The sequence below is a fragment of the Stomoxys calcitrans genome, chromosome 2 (genome assembly GCF_963082655.1).
Source record: "Stomoxys calcitrans chromosome 2, idStoCalc2.1, whole genome shotgun sequence".
Lineage (NCBI taxonomy): Eukaryota > Metazoa > Arthropoda > Insecta > Diptera > Muscidae > Stomoxys > Stomoxys calcitrans.
The window spans coordinates 123,819,841-123,845,352 of NC_081553.1; the positions used below are offsets into that span (position 1 = coordinate 123,819,841).

Below are 25,512 nucleotides of genomic sequence, written 5' to 3' on the forward strand. Positions count from 1 at the left end.
GCATCATCCTTGAAAGCAAAACGAAAATTAAGGTAATTACCATTAGGAGAGTGTCAAGGAAGAGGTCAGTCACTGTGTGTGTTGGTCTACTGGCATCAACTACTTCACATTTCAAAGAGTTTCATAATAGAAAAAAATTCAAGCCTGTTGTTGAGTAGATTGTTTGTTGCGGGGGGAGATCAAGAATCTTGGTAAATATCGTTTGGTATGAGAAAAAGAATAGAGTACACCTAAGGAAAGCCATGTGGGTTTGCAAGAGCGCCAGAGTAGGAAATAATAGTAGTGGATAGTTAGAAGGTAAAAAGTAAAAAACATTTAGTTCGGTTTTAGTTTATATAATAATTTTTATTGAATTCTTTTTTATTTCAATTTTAAATCTTTTCAAAGTAACAATAATTATTCAACATTATATCTTTGGGTTTTTTTTTTGGTTTTTGTTGTATATAACTTTTACATGAACATAATTTTTTGTATTGTTTGTTGGTTTTTCTTCTTCTGTATTATGCTTGTTGTTTGTTTTTTCACTTTAATATGTTAAATGTTGTATTTGTTAATAAGTACTTGTTTTGTATGTTTTTTTTTAAATCCCTATACTTTTTGTTTTTGTTTTACATGTATATAATTTTTCTCTTCTCTCTAAAACTTTAAAAATAATGCCAATGTTCATCCAATAAAATAACAATTTTCAATTCATTTTTTTGTTTTTTAATATTGTTCTCAATTTAATAAAACATAGTCAAAACATAAGAGAAAAAACAAAACACAAAAACTTGTTTCGAAATAAAAACATCATCATCATTGGTTTTTTGGTTTAATGTTTGTCTAAATTAGTTGTCTGTTTTTAATTTTTTTCCTTTTTTTATACAATATGAAAACATTGTTTATTTTTAGAACATGGGTTGCTTCTTTTCTTTTTGTTTTCTTTTAATTATATTAACTTGTCTTTTAATATAATAATTATTGCTAAACAATCTCGTTTTTGAAGATTTTCACTTGTTGTCTTTTGGGTTTAGTAGAGAAGAAAAACAATAACGTTTTAAGGTAAGGGCGTTATTTCGATAAGTATAAGAAAATTGAAGAAGATAAAAACTAAACTAGAAAAGTAGAGAGAGAGAAAGCCGCTCATTTGACTATGGTTGTTTGGTCAAAGAGGGAGATTAAGTTTTGGTATTTAATATCTTTTTTTTTTTTCTTTGTAATATTATTTTTGTTTTTATATATTTTAAAGTTTCGGTGAGAGCTAAAATAAAGCTAGTCAAAAAAGATGTTTAGAGAAGAAAAACAAATAACTGTCATTACTTTATTTTTATTTTTGTTTTAATTTCTGTCTTGATTTATTTGATCTATGGAGAGAATAAAGCTGCAGACAGAGTGGGCTGCTAGCCATGAATCTCAGGCGTTCTTGTTGCTGGATCAATATTTGCTTGCAATGGCTACAAGTTTAGCCTTCCCTGTGCATTCATTATGATTATGTTACTATTTTGTCTTTAGGCAATGCTTTCAAAGGCTAGAGAATATCAAATAGGGGAGTTGTAAAATGTTTCTCATTATCATATCGATAATGAAAGAAAGTTTGCAATGAGATAAAGATGTTTTTTTGGTTTTCAGTCTACCCGTTACATCAATAAGAGAAGCCATACACTATAAAGGTGGTACATTGAAATGCTTAAACAGTTTATAGAAAACAAGCTTTCTTTCAATTTGGGGTGTTTTTTAGCACCTGCTACTCGTAGCCAAGAAACTAATAAAGTTTTTAAGGCCTTTGAGTAAATGTAATTATATGACTTCCTTAGCTTGCAATGATGGGCGAGCACATGTTATTGCCTTGCTGTGAGACGATCTTGTTCTAAAACTGATAAAGATTTCCTTTATTTGATGAAACTATTTATTAAGGAATATCTGCAAACAAAGATTGTCCGTTTCGACAACAGCACACTTATAGCAAGGGTAAGTATACTGATATAGCCCTTTACCAACCAGTCGGCTACTTAGAACACTATCATAATGTCAAGGAATGTTCAAATGTTCAAAAGATGTCAAATGTTCAAAAGAACTAGTTAAATTCAACTGTTTTGGATGCAGGGAAGTCTCAGAAAATTGTAGAACATTGTAGTCCAAGGGGACTGCAATCTGTGGGTAGGCCTCTAGTAAAAACCCGAAAGCCAACATATGACAAATGTTTACAACTTGGGGTTTTGAACACTGCATTATGAGGCCATTTGGTTTGCTGCCATTAGCTCAATAGAAGTTTCACTCATTGTTTCCTATGCAACTGATAGAAAAACATGCGTATAGCGATATCAGCTAATGCAGTGAGCGCATCGAAGTAACTATGGCACTTACGCTGTATGCGTTTCCTCACACTACCAAGCAGAAGGAGTAACACATTAGGGTTTTACTTCCTTGAACACTTGTCAGAAACAGTGGATTTAAGCATTCGCAAGTTATAAGGATTTTTAAACCTATCCGGCTGATTCAATGTTAGGAAATAGAAGGCATTTTCCTACTCTTGCTCTTGTGTTATAACAATAGGCCAAATTGTCTTGGTGAGACTGATATTAGAACTCTATTGGTCTTTCTTTAAGGTCGCTGCCAAATGAAACTAAACCCACAAGTACCATACCTAAACGATGTTTGCATGCTTTTGCCCATCATTGAATTTGATTAACAAGTGGAAAAGTATATTTGTATTATTTGATTTTTTTTTAGGTAAGTAGCTGTTTTTTTCTAACTATGTATCTGTCTTCTCTTCTGCTGGGGATTTGGTAGAATTTTTATAATATGTTCTCTATCATTAGCAATATAACAAAAAAATTTATAATTTTCCTAACTTAGTGAAAAAGAAGAACAAAAATTAAACTCAACAACTATTTTTATCAATATAATAACAACAACAAAAAATCATATAAAAAGCTGCTTGATCTGGTTATTACTTTTTTTGTAAAAAACTCCAAACAAAAACATATTTAAAATATTTTTTTTTTCATAAAAAATCCTTTAGTTTTTGTACACAATTGATATGAAAAAGTTTACTTTAATTGAAGATTTACTTTTTTTAATTTGAAAAGAGAAAAAATATATATATAAAATTGTAGCTGTTTTCGTTTAAAAATTTGTTTATGTTTAAAAACTTCATTATAATACTGAACTTTATTAATAATGTACAAGTTAAACTAAGGATATCAATTAATCAGCTGTTGTTCCGGTTAGAGGCGTTCAGAGTGGTGATGGTGTTGTTGTTGTTCAGGAATGTGGTTGTATTAATTTTTTAATGTTGGTAGAGAGTATTTGGTGATTATTCGTGATGCATAATATCGTTGAAATTTCAGTGTTTTTTTTTTATTATTTATACATTTTTGTTGTTGATGTTGTAGTAGTGATGCATTTTGTTGTTGTTTCAATCGCATAAGAGTAGAGTAGAGTGACATTAAGGCATACATAGATACACAAACATTGAGATTGGTGATAATGAAAACACAGAGACCAGAAGAAGGAGAGAGAGAGAGAGAGAAAGAAAGAAGAGAATATATATATATATTTTTGGTTTAATTTAAGCTCATTTTATTTATAAATATTGAATGATGACCAGCTGATATAATTTGGAACATCATACTATTTTAATCTTTTAAGTAAAATTTAATATTTGAAACACATACAATGACATACAATACATATGTATATTTATTTACATAAGTTTCAAAAACAATAAAAAAACAAAACAAAATGAAAATTCAAAATATGATATGGATCGCATGCCCAAAATATTTACATAATTACAAGAGAAAATGTTGAGAAACTTATTGTGGCAATTTTATAATGAATACAATAACCTAATAAGGCGTTGCTTTCAATCATCGACTCGTTGCAAAAAAAAAAAAAACAAGTAAGAGCGTGCTAAGTTCCGAATCTAATATACCCTCCACCATGGATCGCACTGGTCGAGTTCTTTGCGCAGTATCTCTTTTTAGGCAGACAGAGAATATTGAATAAGAATTGTTATGCTATTGGAGCTATATCAAGTTATAGTCCAATACGGACCACAAATGAATGCTGAACATTGTAGAAGTCTTTGTGTTATATTTCAGTTCATTCGGATAAGAATTGAGCCTAGTAGGGGCTCAAAAGCAAAATCGGGAGATCGGTTTATATGGGAGCTGTATCAAGCTATTGATCGATTCAGACCATATTAGACATGTATGTTGAGGGTTATGGAGAGAAGTCGTTGTAGAAAATTTCAACCAAATCTGATGACAATTGCGCCATCTAGAGGCTCAAGAAGTCATGATCCCAGATCGGTTTATATGGCAACTATATCAGGTTATATACCGATTTGAGCCATACTTAAAACATTTACTGGAAGTCATAATAAAACACCTCATGCAAAATTTCAGCCAAATCGAACGAGAATTGTGCGCTCCATTGGCTCAAGGAGTCAAGATCCAAGATCAGTTTATATGACAGCTATATAAGGTTATCAACCGATTTCAATTGTACTTTGCACAATTGTTGGAAGTGATACCGAAACACTACGTTGAAAATTTCAAATTTCAATCGGATGAGAATCGTGCTCTCTCGAGGCTCTAGAAGTCAAGACCCAAGATCGGTGTATACGGCAGCTATATCAAAACATGGACCAATTTGAACCATACATGGCGCAGTTGTTGGAAGTGATACCAAATCACCACTCGCAAAATTTCAATCAAATCGGACGAAAATTGTGCCCTCTAGAGGCTCAAGAAGTCAAGACCCAAGATCGGTTTATATGGCAGCTATATCAAAACATGGACCTATTTGGCATATTTACAATCCCAACTGACCTACACTTATAAATAGTATTTGTGCACAATTTCAAGCGGCTAGACATACAGACGGACGGACATGGCTAGATCGACTTAAAATGGCATGACGATCAAGATTATATATACTTTATGGGGTCTCAGACGCATATTTCGAGATGTTACAAACAGAATGACGAAAATAGTACACCCCCATCCTATGGTGGAGGGTATAAAAAAACTTGTGGATGTGTAGTCCCTATAATATAAACAAATTATTTAAGTGAACGGGTCACTGAACGAACTGAGTATAAAAAAACTTGTGGATGTATAGTCCCTATAATATAAACAAATTATTTTAGTGAACGGGTCACTGAACGAGCTGAACTAGTTCGCATCATCCCGTCCTTTTTGTTTACCAGTTTTTATATATTAATTCAGTTATAGTTAGTTAGTTAGTTGTGCCAACCATCTACAGAAAGCATAATTGCCACATTACGTTTGTGACATTGTTACCACTTGCATAAATCATTGTTTCAAGGAAGGTATACGACTTCTGCACGGATTTTGTGGTATACTCTAAAATACTAGGACTTGTCGAGTTGGTTACCACACCACTATAGTGTGTAAATCCTAGCAGTAAAGGAATTGTAGAGTGGTAAATATATGGCGCCTTTAGGACGATTGGAATTAATTTCTTCCATTTACATGCTTATACAATAGATTACAGTTGGCGAGAACCTGTCTCTGCAGAAGCTCTCAGAACATTAAGAAAGATGAAACTGGTATGGAGAACCGGCATAGGTTCTCAATTCATTAGAGAGTTCTTCAAATTGTAAACATTCGAAACTCATTATTAGGCGTTTAATCTCAGTCAAGACATGTACTATGCCCTAGCTTCCCACTTGCGCATTTATTTTCCTTTGTGGTGGCAACAGGTATTTTTGGCAACATTGGTTTATGTGTCCGTATATTTTTGTCTTGTCTTCATTTGTAAAACCTTTTTTTCCATTGTAAAGGGTTTTTAAATAGGGACGCTACATAAGTAGACCGATAGGGACGGCAAGCGACGCCATATATTTTGCCGCTCTTTGGACATTTCTATTCAATAAAGCTTGTCATTTTAGGATAGAAAGATATACAAGCCAACAACAAATCGAAATTTTTAAAATTTGCTACCGAAATTCGGAGTCTGTGGTCTCAACGCTACTTGAGGCTCATTTCTGGCTAAATGGCTTCGTCAATAAGCAAAATATGCGTTATTGATCAGACAGCAATCCAAAAAAAACTGTATGAATCATCATTGCATCACGAAAAAGTTTCAATTTGGTGCGGTTTATGGGCCGGTGCGTCATTGGGCCGTGCTTCTTTCATTATGATAATGCAATATTTGTGACCCCAATTGGATTATATAGACTTGGAGGATAAGTGGTTCCACCAGGACGGCGCCACAAGCCACACAGCGAATGTCACAATCAATTGATTGAAAACCAAGTTTGGAGAACGTGTTATCTCTCGAAATTGGCCGTTCGACTGGCTGCCTCGGTCAATCGATTTGACGCCGTTAGACTATTACGTGTAGGACTTCGTCAAGTCTATGGTCTATGGCAACAAACCATCAACAATTGATGAACTTTTAACGAATATCTAACGCGAATTTGCAGCAGTATCGGCCGATTTATGCTTGCAAATCGTCGAAAATTGGTTCCAGCGTCTCGACTTCTGCAAGCATGCCCGTGATAGCCATGCCAAAGCAATCGAGGTCCATACATAATGGCATCGAACGTACTTTCACAGAAATAAAGAATTTCATTGATATCCAAAACCGGATAAAAAAACTTTTGTAGCGCTCTTATTGAAAGATCCTATATATCGTACAGTCGAAAAGGTGTGGCTTGTAAACTATCGTCAAACAAGGAGTTGAACTTACATTGTTGATGTTGGAACAATCAGTGGTATGCCAAACCCAACGTTTTTGGCAAATTTTGTCTATGAACATTCCACTAAGGAACAGGGGCAATCTTCTCACATGTCAATGAGTGCAATCCTGTTCAAATTTTAAGCTCAATGATAAGGGGCCTCCTTTGTATAGGCGAGCCCGAACGGCGTGCCGCAGTGCGACACCTCTTTGGAGAGAAGTTTTACATGGAATAGTACCTCACAAATGTTGCCAGAATTAGGAAGGGAAAACCACCGCTAAAAATTTGTTTTGTTAGTCACGCCAGGATTCAAACCCAGGCGTTCAGCATAATAGGTAGACATGCTAACCTCTGCGCTACGGTGGCCCTTTTTGTTCCATTACTCTATGATAATAAGAGTTGAGGTAGATTATGTGAAGTGTAGAAATTTCGGACTTCTGTGATATAGTCGATAACTCGTGATATTTGGTCACTTTACGTGCGACTTCCAAAGAAATACTCAAATTTAGATGAGTTTGGAAGCGCAAGAGATTAACGAAAAAGACACCTTCGGATGATCAGTGGGTATAAGCATCAATGTTGCGAGGGGTATTTGCTCAAATGGCAATGCTCGACCGAAACGCTCTGTAGGGAGTCTTCCTATCTATGGCTTGTCTTTACTAGCCAAACTCATAATATATATTTCTAAGCTCTTCGATCTTTTGCGCTTCTTCGCAGATTTCTGACTCGTTAGTACGGGATAATTTTTCCCACTTAAGCTTTTAATCGGGGTTTTGGTCTTTAACATTTGCTTGTATTATAATGGGCTTTTTCGCTGAAGCTTTTTATTTCATTCTGGCGACATTATCTAGCCAACGCAAATTACTGTATTATGATACGATCAACTTTGCCAAAGTCGTCATACAGCTCGTGGTTTATATAAAGCCGATTTTATTCACAATGGTACATAAATCTCACGTAGCACTTTTCTCTTGAACACTCCAAGTACTCACTCGTCTATTGAGATGTGGCTTTGTTATAAAGTACCATCTGTTGGTCAATATTATTCTTCATCTTATTTCAAAACTGGTGTCATTCGTTTCGCGCACTTCGGTGTCGAGGTAGATGACTCATACTAAGAAGAGCTTATTAGTATCTAGGACTATTAAACTTGAAACGGCATGCCTTTAAAAAAAGAACTGACAGTACAAAAAAGGTCCGGCTTTTTAAATAAGTCTTACTTCGAGATTGATATTGCATGCTGTATATGAAGCCCAATCAGAAACGTTTTGTCATAAATATACACGTTAGCACAAATGTGAAAATTATTAAAAACTTCCGGACTTAGTTTCAAAAAGGAGAAACATTACTTCAATATTTCAAGTAACGCAACGTATTTCAAGCAGTACCTTAAGAGATAACAGATATTTCTTCATTTCGGTATTCAGGGATTATTGGCTGTAATTCGTTTCCTGTGAGCGAGTCGGGGAATAGTTTATTTAGGAGCTTCCTGTATGTAATTTCTTCTTATTGCTTTTGCTACACGACATTCAAATGCTTCATTTGTGTTGATTTCAAAATTTCCAAGTAAAAAATCTATATTTGCTTGTTTTACTATGTGGTATGTGTGTATGTATGATATTGCTATGGCAAATGATTTAAAACTATCACAGCTTTAGGCATTTGTTGTTTTACATGTAAACCTTACGTCGTTTTTCATTTTATTATTTGTGTTTGTACAAGAAAATAATCTGTTCTACTATTTGAGTGTGAGAGAGATCCGGTTGTGCTTCTTAGAATATTTATTTATTTTTTTGTTTATCACAAAAATGCTTTAGCTTTAGCAAAACGCTTCAAACGTTTTGTGGGGAAAGAAAATCTGGATTTTGGTTTTTGGCGAAATATTTACAAAAGTATCCTTGCAAAGAGACTGATTACCTGGTTAGAAATTAAGGTGCTTACTACAGTGTATTTATGTGAAATGTGAGTTACACTACGGGTAAGCTAAAGTGGTGTGACATTTATAGACGAATTAAATGGATGGCAGTTTTCAAACATTTCACTTTGACTAAAATGGATATTTCGCCTGTATGATTAAATCATTTTTAAATGTATGTTTACATAGTGTTATGCAGAAACGTTTCAAAGTTGTAAACGTGTCAATATAATTTTCTTGAAATTTTTCTATAGGAATGAGAAGGAAGCAAGTTTAGTGTAGATAATTTCTCAGATGCCATCTGGGGTGTATATATACAAATATTTTTTCCGTAAATGTTGCTTGACTATTAAATGTTTACTTCTTAGGGTAAGGGTTGTTAAGACTTACTTAAATCTTTGAAAGTATGTAAATATTAAAAATTATGCGATAATAGCAAAGCTAACATATTTAAATAATTCTATATTATTTCATGCGATCATATACATTTACAAAGCGAATCATAAATTTCATAATAAAAATGTTTGACCATAAGATGATTTTATATGAAAACGTTAAAAGTTGTAGAACCAAAAAAAAAAATATAAGAAAAGATCTATTGCTGCTTAGTACATCCTACGTGTCCATACTTCATTTCGAATTTTTGCACAATCAAACTTATTACAGTTCTGAAATACAAGCCTTAACATAAACTTTCCGCTGAATCGAAACGAACGAACCTCGAAATATAGACCTGGAACTCCATGCAGTAATATTTATATACTCTTGATCGTCTTGACAGTCTTAGTCAATTTATCCTTGTCCGTCCATCACGATAGCGTTCAAACGAATACTGACAACCACTTGAAATTTTGTCCAGATACCTTTTTTCGTGTAGGTTGCTGTTGTTGGAGACACATTTTCATGTGGAGTTGGCGATCCTCGTCAAGCTTCTGTAGGTGATCAAGTTCGTTCCGACCAAAGGACCGATATGGCAAGCTTAGGGATTGCAAATGGGCCATGTCAGTTCAGATTTGGATAAAGCTCCCACATAAAATGGTCCTTTGACTTTAATATTTTTAATAGAAATAACAAGTAAGAGCGTGCTAATTTCGGCTGGGAATCTTATATATCCTTCACCATGGATCGCATTTGTCGAGTTCTTTACGTGGTATCTCTTTTTAGGCAAACAAAGAGCATTGAATAAAAACTGTTATGCTATTGGAGCTTTATCAAGTTAAAGTCCGATTCGGACCATAAATGAATTGAATGCTAAGCATTGTAGAAGTTATTGTGGAATATTTTAGTCCATTTGGATAAGAATGGCGCCTTGTAGGGGCACAAGAAGCAAAATCGGAAGATCGATTTTTATGGCAGCTGTATCAAGGTATTGATCGATTTAGATCAATAGCTTGAAGCAAGAAATGCGCCGTCTAGAGGACCAAGAAATCAAGACCCAAGATCGGTTTATATGGCAGCTATATCAAAACATGCACCGAATTGGCCCATTAACAATCCCAACCGACCTACACCAATAACAAGTATTTGTGCAAAATTTCAAGCGCCTAGCTTTACTCCTTCGAAAGTAAGAAAGCGGACGGACGGACATGGCTAGATCGACCTAAAATGACATGACGATCAAGATTATATATACTTTATGGGTTCTTAGACGCATATTTCGAGGTGTTCGAAACAGAATGACGAAATTAGTATACCCTCATCCTATGGTGGAGGGTATAAAAATAAATAAAATAGAAAAATCGCATTCCAAAAATGGCATTCTTCTATTTTAAATCACATGCTGAATAGTTATTTTCGAAAGTTTTCATGCTTTCACAATAAACTTCACTTCTTTGTTAGCTTCTATATTAACTTATATTTATTTCTGTTTCTTGCAAGTTACTCCCTAAACCCATCTTCTGAATGGATTCCTTTAACCACTGGCGTCATATAAACCAACATTTCTATTTGTCTTCTCGAGGACTTGAATGTAACAAAAACCATCCATTTGTACTCATAATCTGTGCAGCTCATTTTCCGGTCCTGCAGGTAAAAATTTGTAAATAATTCGGTTGGATAATAGGCTCCAACGCTCTTGCCAAGTATGGTCCAAATTGGTTCACCTACCTAAGGTTGGTTCTGTTGATTAGATTTCTTGACCCCCTTACAATTCAAAACTTTTATCCGTCTTGCCGGGAATTTTCTTCATTTAAAGTTCTGTTATACCTCGTAATATAAGTGCCGAGTACGATCCATAGCTAAGTTTAGATCCCTTATGGATCCAAAATGGATGATTGGGCACCTGGGGTCTACAGGTCTTATACAAATTGGTGGTCTTATGATTGCTCTGCCTTTTACAATGAACATGACTTCTACAGCACTTACAAATCGTATTTCATTTGGAGTTCTGTTCTCAATTTCTTAGCCCATGTGAATTATAATCAAAATCCTCCGAAGAAAGAAGAAATCCTCCGAAGAATATGCTAAGAGTGATCGAGAATAAAACATACAGGATGGCAATCCTTAACTCTTATTTTTTTATAGGAGGGAGAAGTGACGCCCCAATGAGCTCAGCTTGGTATATATCACTTTGGTTCATTGGTTAGCTAGGGGGCATAAGGACAACTCTTCTCAAAAGTTCTTCTTAAAAGTCAGCAAAACTATTGCCATTGTAGCATGTCCACTTGGTTCAAATCCTGTAGCGAAAATAAGAAAAAAAGTTTTTTTTTCTGAATGCAAGCAACATTTGTGAGGCCTCAGACTAAGGAAAACATCCACGCAACGAGACATCTATACTATTAGAACTTGTCTATAAAGAAAAAGGGTTCCGTACCATTAAGCTTAGACATATCAGTCAGAAAAAAGTGCCTTAATAGGATATTTTTGGGAAGATTTTACAATTTTGCATTTTTAAAACCATTTGTAACTGGAATCAGCGAAAATGGATTCATATGGGAGGATGACTCAAGAAAAAAAATTATTTTTCGAGGTAGGTAACTATGCCATTATCTAACTTTGTGGCAACGAATAAAAAGAACAATATTTGTACATGTAAATAGATCATTAACATATACAATAGCTACACTCGAGATAAAGGAATAAAATGAATAAGTTGGCGCAATCATCTTTTAGTAGTAAATAATTGTTGAATATCAAAGGATTTCATGAAAATGTCAATAAAATTATGTCTTTCATAATCTATCATTTGCTTAGACAATTAATTCTGAATTCTGTCCAACTGGCACAGATATTTTTACAAAATAATGCAGTGAATAGATACACTTTTATTGTTAAATCTTTCCAGATTGGATAACTTAAGTGGGAAAATATCTTAAAGGTGTTTAATACTTTCAGAAATATTACCGACACGACTGCAAGGAATTTTCCTGTGAAACATTTTAAACCTCAAGCCACTCATTAAAGGGGGTTTTCAGGTGCTTTTTTAAAAAAAATAGTTAGGTTAGGTCAAAAAGGATGCGGATATTAATCCGCCCCATACCACTGTGGACACACACCTAAGCCAGTAATCGGCTAACACACCTAAGCCAGTAATCGTGATGGGGTACCTAGAGAGGCGCCCCACCCCCAAAACCTACCAAATATATATATACACCAATCACTACAATATGGGACTCAAATGAAAGGTATTTTAGATTAGAGATACGTTTTCTAATCTAAAATACCTTTCATTTGATATCCAATTGTCGGAGCAAGTATTTGGGGGACCACCCCAACCCCCAAAACACCCCTAAATCGGACATATTTGCGACCGTGACAATATGGGACTCAAATGAAAGGTATTTGCGAGTAAAATACGAATCTGATAGCCAAATGTGGGACAAAGTGTCTGGGGGTCCATCCCTTCCCCAAAACACCCCCCAAACAGGACTTATTTACTGACCATCGCAATATGAGGCTTAAATAAAAAGTAATTGACTGCAGAATACGAATCTGATATCCAGATGTGGGACCAATGTTTGGGGGCCGCCCATCTCCAAGAACATCCTCCAAAGAGGACAAATTTACGACCATAGCAATTTGGGGCTTAAATGAAAGGTCTTTGGAAGTACAACAAGAATGTTTTGTTGTTGGTTTAACCAGCTTAGACCAATGTGTTTTTATTTCTTGCTTCTATTTCCAAACAAAACAACAAAAAACACTTTAAAGAGTCTCAACATTTGTGGTGTGTTAAATGTATCAAGGGGCAAGCTGCAATGATCGCGATTTCGGCCTTTGCCAAGGTCCTTGTCAGACTGCTATGCCACCAAAAGATTACATGCTTCCACCTACCCACTAATTAGTGAGCAGTGTAATGGTAGAAGCATGCCCTCTGAATGAGATGTTGGGTCTTGTTATTCAACCTCTTCTTATAGCGCAGCAAGCGAAAGTTAAATTCTAACAGCCAACATCTCTTCAAAGAGACATCTAACATCAACAACACACACAATTTTAAAGACTTGCTATCCAGACAAACTTTGCTTGCCATAGAATAACTTTTCAATATGTGCATATTAACCCCATATTTCTCGACGAGCTGATCGTGCTTCTATTCATTCTTTTGCGCTTCTTTAGTTTGGTCACAAAATTTCATTTTGTTGTTGGTTTAACCAGCTTAGACCAATGTGTTTTTATTTCTTGCTTCTATTTCAGAACAAAACAACAAAAAAAGGGCCCATACCTCTTAAATGAAAGTTATTTGAGATTATAAAACGAATTTGATATCCAATTTTAAGACCAATGGCAATGTGGGTTTCAAATAAATGATATTTGAGAGTATTTCACGATGCTGATAATTTTTAGGGCTAAGAGCTTCTGGGTGTCAAATGACAGCGCAAAATTTATACCCACTTTCGGGAGGTCTACCTCTTTCCCATATGAGGCTCAAATAAAGTTATTTGGAAGTAGAATACGAATTTGATATCCAAATGTGTAACCATGTATTTGGGGCACCGATTTACCAATTTACGGACCATGGTTAATATGTGGCTTAAACGAAAGGTATTTGAGATTGGAAAACTAATTTCATAACCAATTGTTGGGGACCCTCCCCTTTATCCAATGGCATATATGAGGTTTAAAGAAATGGTATTTGAGAGTAGAGCCCGATGCTGATATATTTTTCAGGTTTAAGTGTTTGGCGAACCACCCCATCCCCCAGTAAACCCCTTAATTTGACATATATATTTTCCGACCATTCCAATATAAGACTCAAATGAATGACATTTTGGAGTAGAGCACGAAATTGATACTCACTTTCGGGACCACGTTTGTAGGTTTCACACTACACCCTTAACCCACCAACCACCATCCTGGATGCCTTTCCACTCCCAAAATCCCCATGAGAACATCGGGCTCAAATAAAGCCTTTTAAGAATGGCCCTAATCCTTCCGAGCGAATTCATAGACCAATTAAGATCAAATGGATTCAGATAAAGGCAGTTATATTGTTATACTGTTAGTCAAGGGTATCATTGCAATTCACTAAAAAAATTCTCTAAAAGCTCTTTTATTGTCGAATATTAATATCCAAATGATAATGTTGTTCCATATAAAGTAAAAGAAGGCGCAGCAGAGCGGGCCGGGTTCAGCTAGTACGATATATATCATTACAAAATCGATATCAATTTTGGCAATAATTATAAAATTATCTTTAACTTTATTTGCTTTGATTTCTGTTGTGCTTTTTTCGAGATTGTGACTGAAATTAACATGAAACTTCATTTCAGACGAATGCTGTCAAAAGAGAGAACTCATATTATGCCAGATAGAGAAGTTAATTGTTACTGAAAAACTAAAATCCTTTGGTAAATGAATGTCTTAATACAAAACAAGAATACGAAAAAAGGCCAAAATACAATCGATGTAGAAACATAAAAAAGATAATACAATTTACAATAGCAAGTATATATAGTATGCATTACATATCATTAAACATATTTGTAGAATATACATAAATAAATTGAAAAATTTATCTACTTACATTTCGTATCAAACTCATCAATACCAAAGTTTAAGTTTGTTAAAAGATTTTTTCTCAGAGAATAATAAAAGAGAGACGAAATAGAGAGAGAGGGAGAGAAAGTTAAAAACAAGACATATGCTTTCTTTTTAAATAGTGATTGAAATAGTTTAGAGTAGTGAGTGACTCAGTGTTCAATAAACGATTTAAATATAGACGAACGAGAGCAGAGACAGTTGGTTCGTTAGTTATGTAGTTGACGATAAACGAAATACGCAGTCTGAGTAATTAACAGATTAGCAGCTGTTCTAATAGATGTATCACGAATCAAATAATGCAAAAACAAAACCAAAACGAAACAATTACGAAAAGTGTTAGCAAACTTTCGAAATTTTCACTAAACTAGTGTTGTTATATGTATTATGAATTTGCTTTGTTTTGTTGTTAATACATTTCCTTGGTTAATTCATTACTGGGGTTTTTTGCATTATTTGTTCTTCAATGTAATCAAATTCATTAACAGCCTAAGTAATGCTTGTTATTGGTTTTTGTTTTGTTTTTTTCATTTTGGTTTTGGTTTCTTATCGCTTTGTTTACTAAAATTTCGTCGGTGTTTTGTTTTTAAATTAATAAGTTCCTTTTTTACTAATCGGCTATAGTTTTTATCTTTGTATTATTTTAAATGATTTTCACAAATTTCTTCTAAATTTTATTTATTTTTTTATTTTTAATTAAAGGCTTTAGTTTTTTGGATTCTCTTTTGTGTATACCCTACAATCGATCACTCGTTTGCCTTAGTGCTTACATATGTCATATATGTGTCAGATACTAAGGCAATCGTTAATTGGTTTTGGGGTGATCTTGTTATCATTATCGTTGAGAGCAGACTTGTTGTAAGCAGCAGCTGTTTTTTTTTGTCTACATGTTTCTTATTGAGAATGGGAGTAACGCAAGTGGGTATAGCTATCGAAGGGATCTCTAGGCAAGCATTTGAAAATTTAGAGCCAATTAAATGATACATAGCTAGAGAAGAAAAAAAGGGGACAGTTTAGCAGTTGTTGGTAGTGGTGATGTTGGTGGTCGTGTAAGTAACATAACTGTTGTTTTTGCTGTTGTTGGATGCAAGGGTTGCAAGCTTTTTCGGTTGGATTTTATATTTTGTAGTTCAGATTATTTATTTCATACTTTGGTTTTAATTCATTAAAGATTTGCAAAGAATGGTTTGTTGTTGCTGTTCTTTCTATTATTGCTGTTGTTGTTGTTGTTATTATTTTGAGTAGAGATTATAATAATGCAGTTATTGATGTAGTTTAGTATTCATCGAGTATCCAGATAAACGTTGAAATTTGAAATATATATATATATATACTTGTTGCTGTTCTTGTTTGTGGTTGTTGTTGTTGTAGTAGTAGTAGTAGAATAGTTGTGGTGCTGTTGTTGGGTTTCCTTTGACATATATATGTATATGTATCCTTTCACATATGTATATGCATATATGTGTTAGTACACACATACACATGTATTTGTATATCTTTCTATATATATGTATGTAGATTTGTTTTACTCAATTACTTATATATGTTGTAAAGACTATTGTAAATGTATATATATCATTTCTTTGATGTTGTTGTGTATATATGTGTTCTTGTTTGTCTTCAATTTTGTTGTTGTTCTTCTTCTTTAAATATATATAGCCTTATTATGTTTTCATGCAATTCAGCAGTTTATACTTCCATTTTTTTCATTTTTGGTTATTTGGTTTCAATTTGTTTATGTTTAATATATATATAGATGTATATATATTATTTTAAGTATATATATATATATGTTGTATAATCCGCCAATATTATATGAATGGTTTATTATGTTTGCTTCTCTTTTATTTGCTGTTTGCTTTTAATTTATTCAATTATTCTTATTATTGTTTTAATGAATTCTGTTTATTATGTTCGCATTGCTATTATTTTGTTATTCTTCGGTTTGGTTGGTTTGCTTGTTTTGTCATATTTTGTTTTATTTATTTGCCTTTATATATATATGTGGTTTTTTGCTATTGTTGTTGGGTTTTAGCTGATTTATGCTGGTTGTTATTAATTTATTCATTGTTTGTTATCATTATTATTATTATTTTATTGTTATTATTAGAATTATATTATTCATATAATTTATATAGAATTATGTTGACATATCACTGCATGACGCATTTTCCCTCTATTTGGGTTTTTAGCTCATTTACTTGCGTTTCTATTTGATTTTTCAGTTCTGTAAAAAGAAATTGAGTAATGGAAACAGCAATAAATAAGCATTTCATGATACGAGTTATTGTAGTTGTAGTGGTATTGATAATTGTGATCAAGTAGTAGTGGTGGCAGTAGGAGTAGTAATAGTAGTTGTTGAGTAGTAGAAATTTGAGTACAAATATTTGTGATGGTTGATTTTGGATGTGGTGGAGTTGGTTTGGTGTATGGTGGATTGGTGAATTTGGTTGATTATCATATGGATGGAATTGAAGAAAGGAAACTTCATTTTCAAAAGGTTCCCAATTAAGTAATATATTGTGAAACTTATTTTGTTCTTCTTTTAATATTTTTTTTTTAATAACAATCGGTTTTTTGTATATGTATGTAAGTTCATGTTATAGCTTTAATCCATTTCGATATATCGTAGGCAAAATGATTTAAGAATAGTATTGGCATTTACCAAAACCATTTGTTATTATATGTGTATGCATAACTTTCTTAACTCATATGAGTTTTATCTGATGTTGTATACAATGGAAAAAAAAAGTATTAAGTAATTTGGTTCTGAAACTTTTAAATGTGGGCCTGGGGTGTTTACACAGAGAACCCAGGGACTGAGATCTGATTTAGACTGCCTGACCATAATACGAAGATCCGGGCGATCACGGAATGCGTAAGGTGGTGTGGTGCTACCGCGAGCACGTCAAGTGTGAACATCTTTACCGGCTGCAAAATTGTCATAAGGGCAATAACAACCACGACGGTAAGGTCACGAACAGTATTGCAGTGTAAGAAGGAGATTAACGCCTTCTCTGAGGATGGCAAAATCCGCATCCTTCGGGTGTCGGGCCATAACGGAGTAAGGGAAAATGAAAGGGCAGACGATTTGGCGGTGAAGGCCGGAGGACTGCCGTCAATAAACTTGGTTAACCCGAAGCCTTTTGAGTCGACGCAGTCCGAATTAAGGGAGTGGGCGACGAATACAGTCGGTAGGACGGCGAAACGGTCGGTAGGGCAGCGTAAATCCTATGGGGGGATCCAAATCGTGAGAAGACGAGGCTATTACTGAAAGGAAGCAAGAAGGTCATAGGACTACGAACTCACTTATGTAAAATGGGTGCAGCAAATAATAGCATGTGTAGAGCATGCGGGGAAGATGATGAAACATTGGAGCATTTCCTTTGTCATTGCCCGGCTTTCGCGTCCAACAGATACTGGCACTTAGGTGGGGACACAATATCAGACGTGAACCAACTTAGGTGAGTGGTATTGAAAACAATTAAGGATTTTGTAAGTAGCACGGAATTCCTAGCTTAAAATTTTCTTTTTAGAGATTACTTTATAGTTTTCAGAGCGCACAACAAGCCAACATAGTGGCATGGGGCGGATAAATATCTGCACCCTCATTTCAACCTATCCTAATGTAACCTATCTTATAAATGGATGGGTGCCAAACATCAAATTGCCACATCCTGGAAGATTTGTGCCAAAAGCTGAATTAAAGTGTCTTTCGGTGTATAGCTTTGTTTAAGCACCCAACACTTTTCTCCTATTCTTTCTCTTCAGGAAAAATGCGTGGCCAAAATTTTCTTTGACTAATAGAAACTTTGAGAAGTATGGTTCGGACATATCTCAACACGAGTAAAGAATAGCATGATTTTTTTTTTAGAAAATCTACAAATAAACCCTGGTTTACTAAGGGTTTTCTTAAATAATCTTCAATTCAGCCTGGCTGAATAAGGTTTTCTTTAGAAAATCTTCAATTCAGCCTGGCTGAATAAGGTTTTCTTTAGAAAATCTTCAATTCAGCCTGGCTGAATAAGGTTTTCTTTAGAAAATCTTCAATTCAGCCTGGCTGAATAAGGTTTTCTTTAGAAAATCTTCAATTCAGCCTGGCTGAATAAGGTTTTCTTTAGAAAATCTTCAATTCAGCCTGGCTGAATAAGGTTTTCTTAGGAAATCTTCAATTCAGCCTGGCTGGTTTTTCTTTTTTTTTAGATTTTTTTAGGTTTTCTTTAGAAAATCTTCAATTCAATATGATTTTCTTTAGAAAATCTTCAATTCAGCCCTTAAATTTTACATTAAAGAATCACTATAGTTAGTATTCCCTTAGGTCTGTTTACAAATGGTTTTGATTTTCACCAAGATTTTAACTTTAAATATTTAATTTTTATGGACATTTTAAAACCATACATACATATACAAATTTACATATATATATCTCGCAACAAAAGCAACACTGTGTTTCAAATTTTCATATGGCTTAGATAAAACATTATTTTGATCCCTAATATCGAACAAAAGCACGTTCTTTGAATAAAAATAACAACAAAGAAAACTAAATAATATTTTTTGAAAACAATAGACAAAAAGACGCTTGCTATATTGACTTTTGGCGGTGCAGAATATGTCTGAAATTGGGTGCATAAAAAAGCATTTGTAGAAATAAAATAAAATTATTGTCTCATTGAAACTTAATATGATTGTGATTTCGATTTACTGCGATGACTTAAAATTTATATTCTTACAGATAATTAATTAAAATCTAAAGATATGACATTTCTAAGATTCTAAGATTTCTAATGATTCGTCTCTTAAACATAAATGTTTCATTAAATTTGATGTAAATTAATTCCATATGGCTTTAATTTTTCAATTGTGTACATAGTCTACATGGGGAATAATGTTGTTTTTTTTTTCTTTCAAAATTAAGTACTAATGCCTGAAGCACCCCCGGTATAACATGTAAAACCAGCAGCGACTTTTGTAAGATTTCGAATTAAATTTCATTTCTTTCATACTGTAAATAAATGAATAATTCCCTGCAATGTAACAATAGATTCCCATTTACAACGAAATGAAGTGTCAAATGAGTTTTCTTGGAAAGCAAAGAAGCCTATTAAAGATGAATATCCCTTGTATGCGATTGTGTTTATTTAAATGGCATAACATGCTGAAAATCTCCATCACGAGCAGGATATAAATTTGAATTTTAAAGACATTCGCTATCAAACTTTCCACTTTGCCAAAGAAGACCAGATAAGAATTTACAAAAAAGAAAAAACCTCCAAATAGAGCCACAATGTTGTAGATCTCAATTTGACAATGTCATCGCCTGTGGGCCAATTGGCTGGTCAGCCATGTTTTCGTATCCGTTATAGAGCAGATGTAAGACCATTTTGTATTAAGCACTCTTGTGTTAATTTTTAACGAAAACAGAAATCATTCATCTCCTCCTTTTGTCCCTTAAGAACAAGGATCCAGCATTTTGTTACATATTCCAGTTTTAATTGTGATTTTTTCCCTGAAATTCCCTGCCTTTTGGCCATGTGTCTGCCAACGCGTTTTGTGTTTTTTTCGGAGCTTGTCACTGCTCTCTGCAGGAAACTTTCCTGTTTTAACAATTTTTCAATTAAAATGCATGTAAGTGTCTCGGCGCTTAACTTTTGCTATTCCCAGCAGGGTCTTAGTGAAAAACGAATGTACGTATACCCACTCAAGGCAAAGGTGTTTGCAAATGCCTGATTGTCTGTTCCATGGCATGGCAAGAGCTGCAGATGATAATGCTGCTCTTGAAATCAACGACTCGAATGAATTACGGAAAAACGTTAATCGTATAAATTATATGTGTACTTTTTAAGTGGTACAATTTTATTTCAGTCGGTCGTAATTCTGGGAAATGACTCGAAATGGAAAAAGAAAATATTTTTACAGTTTGTCCGTTGAAGTTGGTTGTGAATTCGTTTCGTTAAGCATTCTGCTTTTTTGTAATCTCCTGAAACTCATTAAATTTGCATTTTACCTCAAGCTGATTTTCTCTTAATAAATATCCTACTTGACATAAAAGTTTTATGGGAGATGAAAATAAAACCAAGTGACTTGTAAAGATGGTCGACAAATCAGGCACCATAAATTGGTAAGTTTTTAATTTTTAAGAAATTTTGTAGTTTTGAACGAAAAGATACGAATTATTTAATATTTCACTGCAAATATCAGTCATTTAACACAATTCAAGGAGGGCCTATAGTGCGTATGAACAATGTGAATTAAAAACTACCGAGAAAACACGTATACGCTGCATGGGACTTTTATTATCTCCAACTTCATACACTTAACCCATTAGTTCATACATTTTTTATTTTTTTAGAATTATTAGGTGATCAATAACCGATTTTAAAAAATATTTTTTTATATAAAAGCGGAAATTTAATTTTTAAAGAGCGATCTTTATAAAGGACGATATGCTAATAAATTGCCTAAAATAAATAAATCTGCTTCATTTTCGTCATAATTTAAACGCGGATATTTTGTAAGGATTTGACTCCACCAGCCGTAAAAGTAAAAATATTGGTTCCGTTAAGGTATCATTAATTTAAAGTAAGTTTTCCTTACTTTCATTTATCACTCTTGCTTTTTTAGACGTTTTTCTCAATATTTTTCATTTTCCTTAGTAAACAAAAACTTTAAAGTTAAACATTGATCCAAATTTAAGAACAACAGTGAATTGTGGTATGTTCCAACATTTTTTCCAGAAGGTTTTTCAAAATATTCATATTAATGAACATGTAGCGTAAAAAAATAATAACGTCCAATAAAATGGACACTATGCACTAATGGGTTAATAAGTGTGTTTATCTTTTCTATTTAAATGTTACTTCAAATAGCAAATTTTTATGATTGACATCATTACAGCTTCTAGTTATCATTCCATGTTTGCGTGACTGAACACATAAAACTGATTATTATACCCAGGACTATGAATTTAATGAAATAAAGTTTGCTCAAGTTATAAACTTTCGTAACCAAATTTTCACATTTGCATGTTTGGTTAGAGGGGCTGTAAACCAAACATAAGGACCAAATCAAATTCAAATTTCCAAAGAAAGTCTATGAATAAATTAGTACTAATATTTCCATATTGTGTAGTATATTTTTAGGCGCTGGACTCTTAAAAAATAAATTCACAAGATTTTCCGGATTTTTTTTGTGAAAAATAAAAAGTTTCTTGCGAGTATACTCTTTTTTTATTGATGTAAATATATGTGTAAACAAATTTGTATATTATGAGAAAAATGTATAGAGCCTTAAGTTTACAAAATCTTCTTGCATGAGTAACTTAAGACAAATAATGAAAATGTATACGTCCTAGGTAAGGTTCCTGCGATCTGCTGAGATGGAGAAAATATTTGGTTACTAAAACAGAGAGTGGAATATGGAAGCAATTATTTTTCCAACTTTAGGTATCTGGTAGAAGTGACGACAAAGATTTTTCAAAAACAATCCGTGATTACAGTATTGAGTGCCTGCAAAGTTCAAATTGCTAAAATGTGTCCTAAACGTTGCGGTCAAAACGTGAATGAGACTGTAAACTGAAATCAGCGAAATTACAATTTTTAATGTAAGCTAAAGAAAGACAGAGAAAATGTGTTGGTCAACCAGGCAGTGGCTGAAATAGTCTAGCAAAAGTCTAAATGGGAACTGACGAGACACACAAAAATAGGTTTACTGCTAATGGGACTTTGTGAATATATACGGGATTCTCTTTTGATGTATGATGTAGCCCTGGAATTAGAACTGACGTAGGCTATATAATTTTTAGATATCGGGTGGAGTTTGACCCTCACCCTTATCCCAAAAACGTCACCCATATCCGGAAGTGGTCCAATGGGCACAATTAGGGTATCAAATGAAAGCTATAGGAGACCAGAACGCGAATACGATCTTAAAATTTGGGTCCAGCGGGACCCCCAACCCCAAAACTCCTCTAAACAGGTGGCGCTTTTGCTCCTAGGCGGATGGACAGACAAACTGATATTTCTAAATCGAATTGCGAAGGGTCCATCTATTACATACAAACTCACTAAGTTATATTTCCTTGTAACAAGGTGCTGGTGTATAGTATACACATGGGACTAAAAATGAAAGGTCGATGTTTAAAGGTTTTTTTTTTTTCAATGGAAGACAATTGTAATCGATAGTTTGTATGCAATATTTCTTCGAAAGAACTGCTTATTTTCAATTTAAAAACTTTTTAGAAATAAAATTCGAATAAAATGGAATCTATAGATTGATAACTCAACGGTCCAACTTTTAGCTCAATCGCTCCCAATGTCCATAAAAAGTAAAATTAGAAAAAAAAAATTGAGAAATTGGATTGAGAATCATTTAGCGGTTGTAGTTTGTACTACGTTAGAGCGCGTTAGACTGTTACTTGTAAGATGCCGTGGAAAATGTGGAGAAGTGCTATACACTACACTACCAGAGACTATCATGACTTTAATGAAACTTAAGTCTCCATTGCAGTCAGGGCCTAGGGAGCCTACAAAGCCAACGGGATAAGCCATATGAATGAAGTAGTATTCCATCAATAATTGCAATGTTAAGGCCATTCCTTCTTTTCTTTATAATCAGTTTTTCTACATTGAGCTTTGTTAACCTTGAGTGACACGTTGAATGAGGTGTTCCTTAAATGTTTTCTTTAATCCTGCAAACATACTTAGAGCTAAGTTAGTATACTGATTTATTTCTCTTCAAGACTCCATTGCACAATAATTAATGTATTAACTTAAACCTACTATTCCTGACATAATACAGAAAATAACAAGATGTATAAAGGGCATTATTGCTATCTAAGCTCACTAATAACTAAGTTTGTTGCAAATAAGTGGTTATAATAATGAAAAAGATTTTAAAATTTAATTCGAATAAATATGGAATTATTTCATTACTCTTTTTTGTTTTTTATATGTTTTTCATTTTTCACTTGTTTTTAGATCGAAGTTTATAACTATAATAAAAGTTTTTTAAGTAAAATAGTCTTGTTAAGAAGAGGCATTTAAAGCAGGCTATATGCAATAAATTTTGTTTAACTATTATTTTAAGTCATTGGAGAAGAGTTTTTGAAAAAGTTACTTCGAGATGTATATCATCAATGAAAAATAATCTTATTTCGTATCAATTGAGGTCATATCAACAATTTAAAGCAGTTTAGGCGTATATCATACCTTAATGAAATGTTTTCTTTTTGTTTAATTTTTAAATTAAAAATTCAGACAGCAACTTAAAATTACAACAAAGAAAATACTAACGTGCATAGTACAAGAAACATTAAGCGAATGTGCATTGAACTCAGGCAAAGATAATATAATCGAAAAAAAATATTTTATATAAGAATTTGAGATAATAGCTTAGACTTTAGAAAAAAATGTTACACACAGTTTTACTTTTAGTTGTAATTTTGTTTTTTTTTTTTTTTTTGAGATATTCTTTTCTTAACTTGAGTAGATAGGATAGGAGATAGTAGCGATAGTATTTTGAAAGGATAGTTAAGAGATGATTTGTATTTCATTTTGTTATCACTACAAATACAAAATTAGCAACCCTCTAATGTACAGAACTGGAGAAGTAAACGAAATGTTTGGCCAAGTGGTACACAGGGTGTAATATTTCGAACAAAAAAAAAATTTTAACAAAATTAAATAAAAATTTATAAAAAACTAAAAAAATAGAAAACATTTTTAAATGACAATTGTTAAACCCATATCACAATAAATCAAAGATTTTTGATAAACAAATTTAAATATTTATTTTTGTTTAGTAAAATATTTACTTTTTTTGAAAAATTATAAGTATTCTTTTTTCCTGTATACCACAAAATAAATTTCCAATATGATGAGTAATTTTCTTTTCCAATCAAAGAAAATCTGTATCTCAACTTTTGAAAATTCCATTTGCGGACCAAACAAATCCTTTACCACGAATATTTCTCATTAGGGGGTTTTGAAACGATTATCCCACAATGGGCAATTCGTAACTAAATTTTTAGCTTTACACAACATACGAGTAATGTCAAGATTCTATCATAAATTATAAATACAACACATACTCGCAAATGCATGTACTAGCGGTTTAACATACGAAGATTTAACGCTAGCCCATACAATTATCAAAAAAATACAAGGAATTACAGTAGAATGTGTTGCTTCTGTTTCGTTTTTGTTGTGTGGGATTTTTTTGTTTTAATGTTTTTATGTTTGTTTAATGTTAATTCAAAAATTATTTATTTGTATTCATGCAACCATTAATGTGATTTTTAAACATTGTAAAATTCCAATGTTTGAAGAAGAAAGTGAGTAACCATGTTTGAATGGAAAATCATTAACAAACATCTGTGAAAATTACAATGCCTAGGTTACATCATTAATAGTATGCCGTTGACGACGATCGAAGTTGAATGGAAATCATGCAGCGGCGCCGTTGATATGTTGTTGCCTTTTGTTTTGTAATTCGCGATTAAGTGAACATGGTATAAAAAAAAACTTAGTCTGCTTTTCACACATAGACCGTAACGTAAGTTTCGGAAAGATAACTCTAAATGCCACAAATATCAAATCAAATATCAAGAAGTTATGAGGTTTACACAATTTTATAGCCTTCCAGGTTTTGTACATTTTTTGGTGATTATCAGATGAGATCAGATCCACTCTTGATACCAGTACTAGGTGGAGGCAGATTCCACTTGCTAAGGAACAAATGCATAAACTGTGTGCCTCATGACTTAAGAATAAGTGAACCAGTAAGGAAGGGCAAAAATCGGGCGGAGCCGACTGTATTATACACTACACCTAGCCAATAAGTACAATATGGGAGCTGTATCCAATGGACCTCGGCGAGCAAATATCTTCAAACTGTAATAATTACGGTTGACAAATCACAACAGTTTTGC

General features: G+C 33.3%; 1 protein-coding gene across 8 annotated transcripts in view; it reads right to left on the bottom strand.

Annotated features, from left to right (window-relative positions):
• Window positions 1-324: 324 nt before the first annotated feature.
• The window catches only part of LOC106083935 (complexin), a 774,169-nt gene continuing 748,981 nt past the window's right edge, over window positions 325-25,512 (bottom strand). For all 8 annotated transcript variants that reach the window (XM_059361846.1, XM_059361845.1, XM_059361844.1 and 5 more), the window contains 2 exons: window positions 14,569-16,809; window positions 325-3,194 (listed from right to left, as the gene is read on the bottom strand). In XM_059361846.1, coding sequence (XP_059217829.1) covers window positions 16,736-16,809 — 74 coding nt within the window. In that variant the 3' untranslated portion in view covers window positions 325-3,194; window positions 14,569-16,735. The remainder of the gene's footprint in view (window positions 3,195-14,568; window positions 16,810-25,512) is intronic.